Here is a 16123-nt window from a genome sequence, read left to right on the forward strand (position 1 = left end):
GAATTAATGTTATTGTTATGTAGTGATGTTAGCAAGATATTTATATTATTGTATTTATAGGTATAATCGACATCATGCGAAACATGGTTAATTTGTAGATTTTTATTGTAGCGTGCTGTATTTAGGGTCATCATTGTAGAAATTGTTCATTTTATGGCTATACAAAAACTTCCTGAGGAAGTAAAGTCAGCTGTCCGGAGTGGAATAGCTATATCCAGTAGTGCACAATGCATCACCGAATTAGTAAGTATTTTACGAAAACTATCATCTGTAACGATCTTTTAAGTGTACAATAGTTAAAAAAAAATTTTATTGGAAACAGGTAATGAATTCATTGGACGCAGGGGCAAGTTCTATCGTAATACACCTAGATTTTCCCCATTTCAAATTAGAGGTAGATGACAACGGTCATGGAATAACCTTTGATAACTTGCATCATGTCGGCATTAGGTGAGTGTGTCTTACCAGATTTTTGCTTTGTGGATGCATAGCTTATAGTCATGTATTGGGCCCAATCTCAGGCAAATGTTAAGGTGCGCTTAGCCCGAAAAGTCACGACCCAGATAAGTAGTGCGCCATGATATTTGCTGTGGAATCATCTTTATTATTTTTGTGCCTTAAAATCCTTTGTTTCAGGTATCACACCAGTAAATGCCGGACCATGGAAGATTTAAAAAATAATCTAAAGTATAATGGTTACAGAGGAGAGGCATTGGCCAGTTTGAGTGAAAGTTGCGGTTTTCTCGTTATTGTAACTCGCCCAAAAAATACTGAGTCAGATAAAACGTACCTAAAAGCATTCACCCGTGGGAGACCCCAGAAGCCAATCGAAACTTCTGCCGGGAAATCAAGTCATGGAACCACAGTCACTGTCCAGGATTTTATGTGCCATGCTCCTGTCAGGCAGAAGAGAATCATACCGAATGTTGATGTGGAGGTTTGTTTCTTGTCTTTAATTAGACTATATAATTTGATTTTATTGGTACCATGACTTGTAGATATTCAACCATAATTCCTTTGACTGTATAATAGCTAATAGAGAAGGAAAAAGTTGAATGACCGCTTTCAATTAAAGATGACTTTAAGGATCTGAAAGGTTCACTTTATATTTTTACTCAAGAAATATAATGCCTGTGACTATGTGGCTTAATTAAAAAATGGTATAAATACTGCTTCTCCTAATTTCAGTTTAATATAAGAACAATATCCATTAATTTTACCGACATGAGAACCACTTGTTTTATTTGATTTATTCTAAAAGGTTATCCATAGTTAAAATTTTTAATAATGCAGCCTGGAGTTTTGCATTATGATTCTAATTATAACCCTGCCTGATCAAAGGAAAACTGTGAGGCAGGGATATGTTCACCTTGGAGGTTATCATCAGTGACTTATCTACATTCTTGGATATAGATGCATTTTAACACAATATCCATAATATATATTATACTCATTTGCTTAGAATATTTATCATAAATTAATTTAATCCAATGCTGTAAATACTGCTCTTTTGGACTTCACTCCTATAAACATAAGACCCCTGGCAAAATTTACAAATGCTGTTCATAATTATCATTGAACTTAAATTGGTGGATTTGATCCATCTCATAAGCCTTTGATAGTCTCCGTTCATTTATTGGCATCTAGTTTTTACCATGTGTACACATAGTTAAAACTGCCACCTGTACAAATCAATGTCTAGCCCCATAAGGGGTTAACATTATGAGATAGTTTTCTCATATATTTCTTGTTTCTGCCAAATTTATCCACCTAGGTGTGTAATTCCTCTTGTATGATGGTAGAGTGTAAATTAATGGTTTTAATTTTTTACTTTTACAGGAAATAAGAATTCAAGTGGAAGGAATAGCACTGTCACATCCTCATGTTTCATTTACTATAATTAACGACAGTGATAACTCTGTTGTCTGTCGAATTTCATCTGCTTCCAGCTCACTGGAAACATTCACTCAGCTTTATGGACTTGAAAACAGCAAGAATCTTTCTCCTATTGGACCTCTAACTTCTGGGAAGCTGAACATAAGCGGCTATATTAGCACATCTTCATACCACAATAAGAGGCTTCAGTTTATTTTTGTGAATGGTCGACTAGTGAAAGGTACCAAAATTCACAAATTGATAAACATGATAATGAGAAAAAGTGATGTCTTGCGAGGCAATGGACCTTGGCAAGAACTTCCTATGCCAGATCGAATGAGGGATTTCTTATGGGTTTCTCCCATGAAAAAAAGAGATAGATACTGTGTGTTTCTGGTGTACATATCTTGCCCTATATCAGATTATGATATAACCTTAGATCCAAAAAAAACTTTGATAGAATTCTGTGACTGGGATACTATGTTTGAATGTATGGAAAATGCTGTGAAGTCATTTCTAAAGGAGCATAACCTTGCTTGCATTGCCCCTGACCAGGAAATAACCAACAATCAAAGTAGCGGTGATAGCCCTTCATCAGTCATTAATGAAATGGATCAGTTAGAGAAAGAAGATTCTCTTGGACAAAAACTTAATCACTTCAGATGTCCTGTTGAAGTACATGGTGGGCATGGAAAGGCATTGACTTCTGGGAATAGCATTTTAAATATGAAAACAGCGATTCATAGCATTCCTGCTAAACGGAACTTACACAATGTTTTGGACTCTAGTAAACTTCAAGAGCAGCATACTAGTAAAGAGAAAGCAGCAGAGAAAGTTGGTAACAGTGTTAAATATGGAAATAGTAGCAATGAAACCAGAGTAGTTAGAACTAAATGTGTTACTGATAAACTGGCAGAAGTAACTTCAGCCGACAAAGTTGCACTAATCACATTTCCACTCATTCAAGAAGACAATCCCACACCAGTTAATTCTTTAAATGAATTTAATCACTTCAATGTAAGATCTACAGTACAGGACTCTGGTAGTGGGTCTTTGGGAAGATTTAGAAAATCATTTCAGAAAACTCAAGTGAATTCACTACAAACTCCTGATGATATCCAGAAAATTGTAGTTAAAGAGCCCCCACCTATTATCAGGAGGCAAGCACCCTTAGAGCATCGTATCAAAGGCTGCATTAGCAGTAAGAAATGTATTAATACCGGTGTCAATACAGAAATAACAGTTGGTAATGCAACAAAAAATACAGATATCAATAAAAAAGAAGCATCGCTTTCAAAGCATCTAATGGAGTTTGCATTTGATAGGAGCATTTTGAAGGATCCTGGAATGAGGACCAATTTAATCCAGAGTAAAAATGTGAAAAGTGATGATCCAGTGACAAGTTATAACAGTCTCTCAGGTCGCAGTGTTATTGTATCAATTGCAACTCAGACTGAAAGTAATGTTGTAAGTGATGGGGTATGTAAGGAGACCCATGGTGAAGGAGTATTAAGACCCAACCTTAAAAACCTTAATTTGCTAAGAAGGCAATTTCAAGAAACAAAGAGTCACGATAACAGAATTAAGGTGTGTAAATATAATCATGTGAATAGAAATCCTGAAAATTCAATGGGAATCAAAGCCAATATTAACAATCTGAAGTCCCAAAGTGACCTCCTTCAATGTGAAAATAATGAAATGAGTAAATTACGTTTTGTAGCATCAGAGTGCATGTTTCAGAGACAACCTCATACTAAAAGTGACTATAAGGGTACAATAGGAAAGATTGACACTGCAGAACAGCATGAAACTAATAGTGTAAACAAACCTAATTTTAAAAGTCTTGCCTTAAGAAGAAAGCATTTCGAAGAAGCCATGGATTGTAATAGTACTGCAGTTCATAATTGTGATGACTTCAACCCAGCTGCCAAACAAAACATTTATTTTACAAATACCCATTGTAATTCCCAGAAAACTTTGGATCATGTTCTGAATGACATATCTTTAGCTGAAAAAAGTAATGAAGTTGAAGAGCAAAATAATAGCATGAGTAAAAAAATCTTAACATCTGAGGATTTCATTTGTTCCCTTGAAGTGGGGAAAGAATGCCAAGGAGGTGGAGTGAGTAAATCAGGAGATGGCGTTAGAAAAGATATCAGTGATAGGTTTAATGTAGCCCCTTCTCAGTGTTATGGCAGCACTCATGATTCTGTGAATGCTGATAGTGAACGAATGCCAGTTCTCGAGCCTTACTATAATTCAAGCTGTAACAGTGCTTCAGAACAATTCAGTTTCAGTGATTCTCCTCCATCCTTGTTGAAAAATGATTACAATTCTCACCCACTTGGTGAGAAACTTCAATTAACATCATTACCACCATCCAAAAAACTTGAAGCTCAAGGGGATGAGAAAATGCTTTCCAATATCTGTGCGGGTGATCAAAATCCTGGGAGATGTGATGACTTAAGTCAAAGGACCGACCAGCCTCGCAAGATAAATTTTGAAAAGTTGAAAGGCTATAGTTCCATTAACTTGGGTGTACGTGATAGTTCTTTTCTAAATTTTCCCACGGCTAATTCAGCAAAAGTTTGCTGTGAAAACAATTCCACGAAAGTTCATAGTTTAGTCCCAATGTATAATTCAGACTCAGAAGATGACGCAGATAATGAAGTGCATGCTATGGATGAAGTAGCTGAGAATTCTGGAAGTTTGTCATGTTCAGAAAATTGTGGTGGAGATGAAATCCTTGCTACGACTGAAACCCACATCACTGAGAGTAATTTCTTTCCTCAAAAGAGTTATCTTAATATAGAAGGTTTCGCAGACAGTGCTATTGAGAATGCTTCTAAGGTTTGCAATGATCAAATATCCTTTGGTGATAACAGTGATATTATACTACAGAGGAAAACTAATCCTGTAGATTATGACAATCATCTTGATTTTAACCAAGAAAAATTTGTCCAAAATGATAATCCAAATTCTCTGACAAATTGCAGCCCTTCAACTTCACATGACCAACCATTGGAATATTTTCTTCCCCAAGAAGGTGAAAGATTTGTCTCCAATGGGGATGCACCAATTAGAAAGTTATCTAATACTTCAGTAGCTGGAAATGGAAAGGAAAGGTCTCCATTCTTTGCTGACTCAAGTGAATGGGATGCTGCCTTATCAGAGATGTGCAATGAAGTGGAAAACAATGACAGGGTGAACCTCATAGAATTCCAGCCGGAGACTGCATCATATTTAAATGTTGATCAACAGCAGGAAAATAGATTTGAGATGTTTTCTCGTCCAGCATTTTGTCCCAAAGGATTATCACCTGTCATGCCTGCGAATTCTGTACAGCATGCAAGAGATAATAATGACTTGTGCCATGTGCTTTCTTCCCAGGAAGGAAATTGTTTGCATTCTATTATAAAACAGAACTTCATGCCCTCTGATGAACTTTCTTGGATTAAGTGGAGCAAGAATGAAGTGAATGGCTCTCAGAAAGTATTTCCATGTAGAACTGCCAGTACACCAGGTATGTGTGATTGAATATCAAAATAGACAACTTTTTTCTGCCAAAATATTTATAATGTATGTAATTTAATTCTTTAACTTTCACCTCCTATGTCTTTTCCCTCCGTTTATGTCACTTATGGTATCAAATTTTTGTACATAGTTTTTTTCCAGTCTGGGTTGGTCTCAGTCTAAATCAGTGCAGAGAGAAAAACCTCAATTTTCTGAACCCTGAACAAAACCCATCAACCTTTGAAGACAGCCCCTAATTTTCATGATATTTTTCCATGGTTTGTTTATATATTTCAAGTGTTCATGATAATTATGTATACATTTTATATCAAAATTAGTATTATTGCCAAAAAATGAATCTGCCAGCACCTAAATCTAAACTTTGGTTAATGTTTTGTTTTTATTTTTCTGGCCGGAGGGTTCATTTGAAAATACCTTAGATAACTCATTAGCTCTTCAGTGGCTATAGTCTAAGGTAACACCTTGTTTTAGTCGTGATTTATATTGGTTGAAAGTTGATAAAAACACATTGGCATTCAAGCAAAAGCTAGGAATTCTGAAAGAAGTAGATGTAATAGTGGGGAAATTGCTAGAAAGTCAAGCATCCATTTATTCCTAATGGTGTAAGAAGTGCATGTCACCAAGGGTGCTCTTTAATTGGGTTCCAGGGACAAATTTTCCTATTTTCATGTTACAGCAAAATGAGAAAATGATTTTTTTTTCAAGATCTGACACTCTAGAATGTGAAATAAAGACCTAAATCTTCACAGTCATACTTGCAATTCATAACCAACTCCACTCCTCTCACACACGGTTGCGAAGTCTGTGAGATAGGATTTGTTTTAAAAATGTTACTCATTAAAACTTTCAGATGTGTGAAAAACTTATAGATTTTTTAAAAGGATTTATAAAATGTTTTAATAAATTTCAGGAAATGACAGTAGAGATGTGCTAGCTTCCTTATTGGCAGAGGCACAGGGGAAAAAATTAATATCAGAAACAGAAATACTTAGTGCTCGTGTTGAAAATCAATCAAAGACATTTGTTACTGTTTTTAACTTGATTCAGCCCTGTACTTTCTCGAAAGAGGTTCTCTCTCATGTAAAGGTAAGAGGCCTTAGTTTGACTATCTTATGTAACTATCATTTCTTGTTGATGTGCAAAATATGTAATATGATAGCTTGTGATTCATTCATTGATCATATTTGATGTAATAAGACATTCAATTAATTATTAATGTATTATGTTAATGACCATGGTAAAACTCCATTTTCATTTTTATTCCCTTTCAGATGATAGGGAAGCTGGATTGCAAGTTTATTGTTGCCAAGGTTAGTTTGGGAAATGAAAAGGTTTCCAATACCATTGTCTTGTTTGATCAACATGCTGTGCATGAAAGAATTCGTTTGGAGAGGCTGACTAAAGGTATGTAGCTTATGGACACTGGATAAATTGTAATATGTACTTATGAAAGTGGTAAATATTGAAGTTCTTAAATTTTTTAAAATTATTGGGCAAGGAGCCAATGGTTTAAATGAGCAAAGAGGCATCGTTGTACGCCTGGCATTCAATTATGAAGCCTCCTTACTGATGCTTTGGGTGTATGGTCATTCATATTTCCTTTGTGGATTATTTTGTGTCATGGCCATCGACTAAAATCTCACCCGTCATTTCATCTTTACTAGCTTTGAGATTATCACTGAGCCACATACTTTAGTGGATTATTATGTTTTAATATTTTTTTTTGAAGATGTCATGTATTCTTGTGGACATTTATGTGAATATCTACTGAAATTTATTGGATTTGAACTATTATCCATGGACTCTATCTACGCATGAAATGAATGCCATTTAATAGTGATACATAAAAGATAATAATAATTTTTTCTATACCATATAAGATAGTTCTCATAAATTTATTATTTGAATGCGTCACTGTACTTATGTCGCTATATATTTTTTTAATTTCAGAATACCAGATTACAGACCAAGTAGCCTGCGAAAATAGCAAAGGATATTCCAAGTATAAATCTGCACCCGTTGTACCATCATTTGAAATTACTTTGAGTACCTCAGAAGCACGTTTATTGGATAGTTTCCAAGAACACTTTAAAAGATTGGGACTGGTATTTGATGTACATAATTGTAATGACAATGGTAGTGGTGATGTAATTATCAAGATTAATGAAGTCCCTGCATGTCTGCTGTCCAAGGACCAAAAGGAGGTTAAGTATTTTTCCATACAGGAAAAAGTTCTTGTTAAAAAAATACTTGTTACCATTATGGTTAATACTTCCTTGTAAGGGGGTTCATTGCTGTATTCAATGCTTGATCTAGCCCAACATTGCACGGCCAAATAATTGTGACTCTATGAACATGAACATATGCATTTTGCTATTTGATTCACCTCCGTAAAATAGAGAATATGTGTTTTGAATTTTAATGCTGCCAGCATTTATTACAAATTGATTGGCTTATCAGTGCAGTTTTCGTAACATTAGTGACTTTTTTCATGCCAGTTATTTGAAGACATTATTAACTTTTTCACATGGTGACCCAAGATTTTCAATTTAAATCTATGAGATTTGTTCATTTAAGAAAGACCATATTTTCATTTTAACCACGTTTAATTTTTTATCCTTGCACTATTTGTTGGCCTTTCTCAAAGTAGTCCCAATTGGATGCGATATGTTTTTTCCCACAGTCATTATCGAGGCATGCTGGAGAAGCAATTTTTTGTTAGGTCCTTCAAAATACTTCTAATGATGAAAAATGCTCTCCATGAAGATGTTTATTCACATTGGGGAACAGAAAAAAGTCATATGGGGCTAGGTATGGACTTAAAGGAGGGCAAAAAACATGCTTCACATTGATTTTTGTGAGATATTCAGCAACAACATTTGTGATGTGCAACTGTATTTGCATGCATGGCGCAGCCTGTTCCTTTTAAATGTGACATTTAGGAATTAATATGGGATTGCATCCTTATAATATTCTCGCTGTGTTGAAGAGAAGAACAGACTCTCCTTAAGACATCCTTAACATTGCATAGGCACTGGCTGATGCTTTGTGTGCGTGAAAGTATTTCAATGCAACATAATGCTCATTAAATGTGACTCATTTGTTGCCAAAGGTGAATAAATATGCACGAACTTGCAACAGCTGGTGATGAAGTAATACTGGAATTATACTTATATAACGTACAACATATGTATATTATTATGTCAGTAAGCGAAATATGTGAACAAAAATTTATGAATGCTTTTTATTGAACAATACTTGTTCGTTGATAACTGAAGTTAGAAGAAATAATTAATAATTATGATTTAGTTTGGTATAATTAAAAGGTAAAGCCTTTTAAATTCGTTGCTGGAGATACTCTTAAATAACTTAATTACTAATGGATACGTAAATACTTGAAATTGAAGTAGGTTCCTAATATTTGGTCATTTTGATTTAGTAACATTATCCATCATACATGTAAGTGTACTAAGTTTAAAATCAATGAAATACAATACTTCCCTGCCCACGGCAAAATTTCTTGAATAGATCGTTTGGAAAAAGGTATCGGGAAAATTTTCAGGAAAAATACATTTACTTCAGGTATTGCTACAATGCCTCAATTCTTCAAAGTACTTTCCTTGAGCGTGGACGCACTTTTGTCAGTGGCTTTTCCACAGCTTGAGGGCTCCCTGATAGGTGAAGGTCCTTACCATGGGTACGTCTATACGTATATCTTGGTATGGAGTACACAGGTAATCTTCTTTCATGTCACTTAGAAACCCATGGTGGTGTCCTTTGAGAGAGGATTTCACTTTTGGGAATAGAAAATAGTCTGCTGGTGCCAAGTTGGGACTGTAAGAGGGTTGGGGAAGCGTTGTGGTGCTGTTGCACAAGCAGACACTCGACTCTGCTTTTTGTCGTCCGGCAAGACCTTAGGGATGAATTTAGTGCAGATCTTCCGCATCGCCAAATTTTCAGTGATAGTGGCGTGCACTCTCATCTTATCAATGCCAATACAACTTTGATCATGTTCTCACTTGATTGCCGGTCTGAATTCAGCACTTTACGCACAAATCAGGAAAAAATTTTTGCTGGCACTTTTTATACAAACCTTTTAGCTACACATAAAAATGAGCTGAGGTAACAAAGACCAGTTAGAATAAATAATAAAAAAAGAATAAATTTTCTGCTGTTTCAAAGAGTCATATATTCCAAATTTAGTCTTTCACCAACAGTCAGTATACTTTTTCACCACTGTAAGTGTATGCTACATGTAAGAAGGGCACTGCAGCCATTTAGCTAATGATTAATTACTAAGCTGTTAAAATATAGAAAAATGTATGGGCATTGTAAAATGACAAGTTGAATGTGATATCTACAGTAATTTTCTTTTTCTTTACAGTCAGGACCATTAGGATTGAAAGAACAAGTTCACTCATTAATCCGGGAACAAGTGGAACACCTGTTGGTTACACGGGGAATAGGTATATTGTCACCCAACACTCTAAGAGATGCAGTAAATATGAAGGCTTGCAGAGGTTGGTAAATTAATTGAAATACTCATGAGATAACACTTCCTCTTAGCATGTTAATAGATTGATGTTATACTGCCAATTAAGTGGTTATGGGCTTAGAGAATGCTGTTTGTTTGTTAAGTCATTAACTTAAGGTGATTGCAAGATTCAGATATCAAGACCTGTGAAATGAATGAAAATGAAGCCTGGATGTGAGTGTGGTGGTTTTATTTTCAGAAGTTTTCTTGTGTCCTATATTAATAGTGCGAAATTAAACCAAAAAATCTCAATCCCCAGTCTGAAGGAATTCATAGAAGTAATTACTTTGTTCATAAAACCCAAGGTTGCAAACAAGGAAGTATTTCATTAAAACGGTCATATGGAACATGTGTGGGTCGCTGTAGTCCAGGGGTAGAGCATTGGACTACTGACTGGAGGGCCCGGGTTTAATTCCCAGGCAAGTCTCTCTGGGCACCTGCAGTTCCACCGAAGCCAAGTGATTTTTCAGGTACCACAAGTGGCACAAGGAAGGGAACTGGCCATAAATTATATAACTAGCCGACCTAGGTTGAATCCTTGGTCATCTAAATATATAATTTTTGGGGAAATACAAAGTGATTTCTTGTGAGTCAAAATTTTTAATTCTCGTTGAGAAGCAGATCAGTTGTGATTGTCTACATTCCAGTTCAAACAATTGTCAACTTATTTAGATGATTGCTAACTAACAAATATGGCCAAATTAAAAATGGCACCATAGTGTGGAGATACAAGGGTAAAATTAGTGTCATTGGCATATAAAACTGGATATACACCCATGAATCTGTGACCAGTTTTGGAATATCATTGATGTACATAATAAACTATATATGGTCCAATACTAAGCCCTGTGGGACACCTGTTATAACTTACTAATGAGAAGTATTTTTTAGTGTTGCCCTGATTAGTCACAATCTGCCTTCTAGAAGACAGATTTGACTTAATATGCGGATAATGGGTATTACTGACATTTTCTGGTGGAGAATGTTGAATTTTGATACTGAGTTATTTATGTCACGGGTAATCCAATAAATTATACAATAACCTTGAGGCTCCCATGATGTCTCTCTAATGGATGTGCTATGCTGCTTCCTGTAATTTCTGTTGTGTTGTTGGACAACAGTTTTGCCCCCAGTCCTAGAGGTGTCTTCTGGTCGAACTGATCTTCATTGCAAATTGGTCGCTAAGTGTACGAATCACTGGCTGGTCCCTAGCACTCTGATTGGCTGTTCCTTGGTGGCAAGGTGGAAATACCCTTTTCCACATTGAAGTCAGCGCGTAGCTGTCCTCACGGTTGAAATTCTTTGGATTTTTCATAATTTCTTCTGCTTCTCTGTGAGTCTTGGGAAATAGCATTTTTCCCTTGCTAGCCCTTCAGTTTGGCCAGACTCAATCATTTGTCCTGGTTCTGACCGTGCATATTCAGCAATTGCTGAGAGTCGGAACTGTTTCTTTTCCATGGCCCTTAGTTGTGCTCCTTGATTCTGCATCTAATGGACCTTCCTATTTGGCCAATATAGTATTCTCCACTTATGCACCTATCTCATATACTCCTTCGTACATGAGATCGGGATCCGGTCCTTAGGCTTAGATATTATATTGTTGATTTTCCTTGTTGTGGAGAACCTAGTTACCACGTTATGCTTTCCTAGAAGCTTAGTTGTCTTTTCTGTTGTTCCCCTGACATACGGGATCAATAAAGTGGTGCACATGCCACCATCCCATACGCCTAGAACAGTGGACAATAGTGATCATTTGCACCTAAAGGGATAGGTGGGTGATACGGTAGGGATACGATATTCAGGGAATGGCTTAAGGGTAGAGAGAAACCTGGCATCAGCATTACTTTACTCCAACTGAAAGGTGCCAAGAGGTCTAACATTTAACATCCCATATGATAAATGACGTACTCACTTAAAGTGCACTTCACATAGCACCCAAAGTAGGGATCAGGGTAACACTGAAAAATCTGGCCACCACCTGGATTCAAACCCGAGCCCTTGGCATGAGAAACTAGTACCTTAGCCACTGCACCATCTTGATCCCCCCCCCTAGTGGCCTTGTTTGTTCAATGTGTAGTGTCTTGATAATTGCACAGGGTATTTAAGGCAGATAAAATTACAGGAATTATTACACTTACAGTAATTTCACGTTTTATGGAATTAATCAATTTTACTGTGTATGCTGATGATAGATCAATACAGATCTTTACTATTTATACCCATAACATTATACCTGATGTACAAGTATTATGAACTATGGAGAAAGCTAAGGAATAGTTATCATCAGAGACAAAACAAGGCTGCTCTGTTTTTTATTATTAAGCTGTCACATAACAAAACATTTTAACTATTAAAGGATGTCCTTCAATATGACTTCTGAGAGTTAAAAACTGTCATATTAATTGTAATTGCAATTTAAATTGGTGTTCACACATTGTCACTTGGAATCATATATCAGGCTTGCTCCAAAGCTGTACTTTTGAAACTGTATTGTAGAAATGTACATAGCACATTAAGTGTGTCACATATATTATTATTACATTTTGTTTGGAGTCACAAAATATTTATTTGATAGCTGTGTCCATGCAAAACCTACTTCAACCGGTAGATAACAAATAATTATACATTGTTAAACATATTAAATTATTATGTCACCTTTTAGAGCCAAGCCCCTGACCTGAATAGACTTTTTAGGCCACAGAAGATGCATATTAGAATCATACATAATCTAAAACATATGAACTTAAACAGAACATACTTATTAAAAGATAAAATTCCAACTTTACCTTGTATATACGTTCTGAGTATATTCATACTTGTCAAACAAAATTTCACCATTCAAATTCGTTTGGTTACTCATTTTTATAACATTTGATATGTAAATTGTCTTAATAACATTCTTCATAAAAATTCTTATGAAAAAAGTACACTTCATGTAGCAGTGAAGTTCTTCAAATATATCTCCCCCCTTAAGCAGCCCATTATTAAAAATTGACAAACATACGCCCGTTCTTTGGAAGTCTTAATTCCTGAGCCTTCACTTTGGTGAGCATCCTGACTGGACGACTCATATCAATCATCTTTCTAATTAACTCTGTACAGGTATCCATTAGATCTCCAGGTAGACCATTATTTGAACATGTATATTAAAATTCTTCCTCTCCTTTATCTATATATCCTGCAGTTTTTGTAAAAAATCCTCCATTCCTTATAAATACTAATTTCCATAATGACTTGACCCACCGACCACGGAAGAGTGAATTAGCCATCAAAATGGTCAAAACCAAACGTGTTCTGTGTGGAGCCCTTACCATTCTACTTCCTCATATTTACAATGAACTTCAGTTTCAAATAAACAACAAAAAATCAATTTAATCCCCCTACTTTCCAAATGAAGCTGTTGTGAAGCAATTGTGTCAGTGTGAGTGAGATCTGTGATGACAAACTCAATATGTGAACAACACTATCAGTATCTGTGATATTGGTTTTTATCTCCATGTGTTTTATTTTCCTAGATCCTTGATGTTTCCTTTGTGTCTATTGAAATAGTCCATCACTTATAAGTTGCCTGAATCATAAATCCAGCTTTAGAATTATAGTAGAAATGATTCAATTATTAAAAAAATTTTTGTAAAAAGTCTCACTTTCTATTCTATCTCAGATTCGTCTCCGACCCAAATGGTTTCTGCAAAATGACCATAGCTGTCGAGGCGCCCTTTAACCATAATAAACGGTTTCTCCTGAAACTGAGACATTCTATGTATATACATCAATATGATACACATATTTTTCATAAACCTATTTGTAACACTTTTGTTTCGTTGTCACATACTTGGCTTAAATGACTTTAGTTCTTGTGTTACTGTAATGGATACATTGCTTGCCAAGTAATGCAATCCTGTACAATCATCATTTAATGAAAAATATTTAGAACTGTTCATTGAACTTTCAAAGATGGATTTAATTCTTTCTCTGGTCATAGACACCAAATGATATTCGGTATATAAGTATATGTTGCAAATGCAGAGGGGATTTTTTTTATAGGTGCTGTGAAGTTTGGAGATTCCTTGTCTATCAAAGAATGTCGCTGGTTGCTAAGGAAGCTATCTGCTTGTGATACTCCTTTTCAATGTGCACATGGAAGGCCATCTATGTACCCAATAATTGAATTAAAGCAAATAAACAGGTTTTACAGTAAGAATGAAGAGGTATGTACTGACTTTTATGCGATTTGTAAGTTAAAATGTGTTAATATGGAGCCTAAAATTTTACTTATAATGAAAATGTATCTCTCTAACAAACAGATGGGCACCTTTTTGAAAACCTATGCACAGCATTAAACGAATATTTTGTGGAGAATCATATTACTGAAAATTCTTTCTAAAATATTGTAATTACTTTTGTTTTTCTGCTTAAAATGTCTTGAATTCTCATTCTTAGCAGATAATTTCTAATTTCAGACATAATGCTAGAATTGATGGATAAAATTGTCTACATGATCAGGCCTTCATTTATCCTCTGGAATGTATTTTCATAGGTTATTTAGAAGTAAGAGCAAGGTGCTTTACAGGAATTTTATCTGTAGGATAACTTGCCTTAACCGAGAGACTTAATTCGGCACAAAATATCTTCTGTTAACACTTAAGATGTTTGCCAGGAATTGTCTTTTCAATCACACGTACAAAAAAGGAGACAGTTGATGTTTAAGTAAAACATACCAAAAGAAATTTTATGGTATACTCTAGTGAAATGAGCAACACTCTTCGTGTAGATATGCACGCATAGTGAGAATTTCTTTTCTGGTAGGTTGTGGACTTCTGGTAATTCTGTTATCCATATTACAGGATTCTAAGCCACGCCTGTGGCGGCTCAAGAAAATGTTGGTCAATGCCACCTCTCATCAGAAGAAATTATGAAATGATAAAATTTGATTTGTTTGCAATAAATGAAGTATTTGTATAATTCATGTTCACTGTAAATATAAAATATTTATTATTATTTATAAACTACAACCAATGGTGTAAATCATGTTTATTGTGTATATTTTAAGTGTTCATGTATGTGCTAAGAAATTTATTAATCTCTGAATTCGACGGGGATGTTTTAAATATTAAAAGTATTAAATCCATCTATAAATGTTTCATTACTTTCTCTTGTGGAGAATTTTGAATACCAACATTGCCAGAGGCTAATCAAATTAGTGGCGACATATTACATGGCAGAGAAGTAATTACTACCATTGTTTAATTTCCCCAAAAGCTGAAAACAAATGTTTTAAGCTTCCAATGGAAAACCAAACGTAAGCCCATTAATTTAATGTAGGATAAACTTAACATTTCATTGGAAACTAGCCACTTAAGTGTAAGGTTTAAGTTCTATTCCAAATTTTCAGTATTCTTCAGAGCCATTCAGGCCCCTTTTAGAATGCCATATTGTCTACACTCCAACATACATTGAATGAGACAATTTACCTTCAGGGCACTATGAGGGACATGTTGTGACTGAAGCACATTCACTTGCTTCTCAGCTTGGTGAAGGCCACTGCCTTTTTGGTTGCAGCATATTTCCCTAAAGCCTGTCCCTAGTGTAGGAAATTTTTCAAGCAGAGCACTTGGTGCATGTGAATTGATACTGTAGCAAGATCTCCATTGAGAGAGCCCCTCGCATTTTGAATATAATAAATATCAAGTACTCTAGGCAAATCAGCGTGAATGATAATTCAAAACCCAAATTTTTGTCATCATACCTGTATAAGGCTTCCCGAAAAATATTTGATACATCTGTCAAAATAGAACTTGGAATGGAATTACTTTTACCTATCATCAGTAACAAGATTGAGTACACGTTTTGATTGTTTTTCTCTAGCAAGGGATTAAAATTCCCCACAATCTCTTATTAATTCACATTTGTAAAGAAGAAACTACCTACCAAGTAACAAGAGTTGTAGGGAAATCCTCTAATGACAACTCCAAGCTTTGAAGTTTATGACAATGCATGAAAAAAATACTGTCATCAACCAAATGATTGGTTCAAAGAAACTGCAGATGCCACAACTAACATTTAACAGTCATCCATTAAATATCTACATTGCAAAGCAACAGTTTGTCCAACAGTCCTTTCGCCAATTAACTACCAAGGCATCATACTCTCACACTCATTATCAAGCTCAAGTGAAACTAT

At 35.3% G+C, this 16123-nt stretch overlaps 1 protein-coding gene across 1 annotated transcript; it reads left to right on the forward strand.

The window, feature by feature from the left end:
• The first annotated feature begins 1 nt into the window (after position 1).
• On the forward strand, positions 2-15058 carry LOC139698793 (DNA mismatch repair protein Mlh3-like). Its single transcript, XM_071597707.1, has 10 exons — positions 2-243; positions 323-450; positions 637-937; positions 1840-5398; positions 6320-6495; positions 6681-6813; positions 7360-7613; positions 9794-9929; positions 13988-14151; positions 14788-15058. Exons 1-10 carry the CDS (start codon positions 154-156, stop codon positions 14857-14859), a joined length of 5013 nt encoding a protein of 1670 aa, XP_071453808.1. The 5' UTR covers positions 2-153; the 3' UTR covers positions 14860-15058.
• Positions 15059-16123: the final 1065 nt, after the last annotated feature.

The sequence above is a fragment of the Hetaerina americana genome, unplaced genomic scaffold, assembly GCF_022747635.1.
Source record: "Hetaerina americana unplaced genomic scaffold, ioHetAmer1.1.p SCAF_9, whole genome shotgun sequence".
NCBI classification, from domain to species: domain Eukaryota; kingdom Metazoa; phylum Arthropoda; class Insecta; order Odonata; family Calopterygidae; genus Hetaerina; species Hetaerina americana.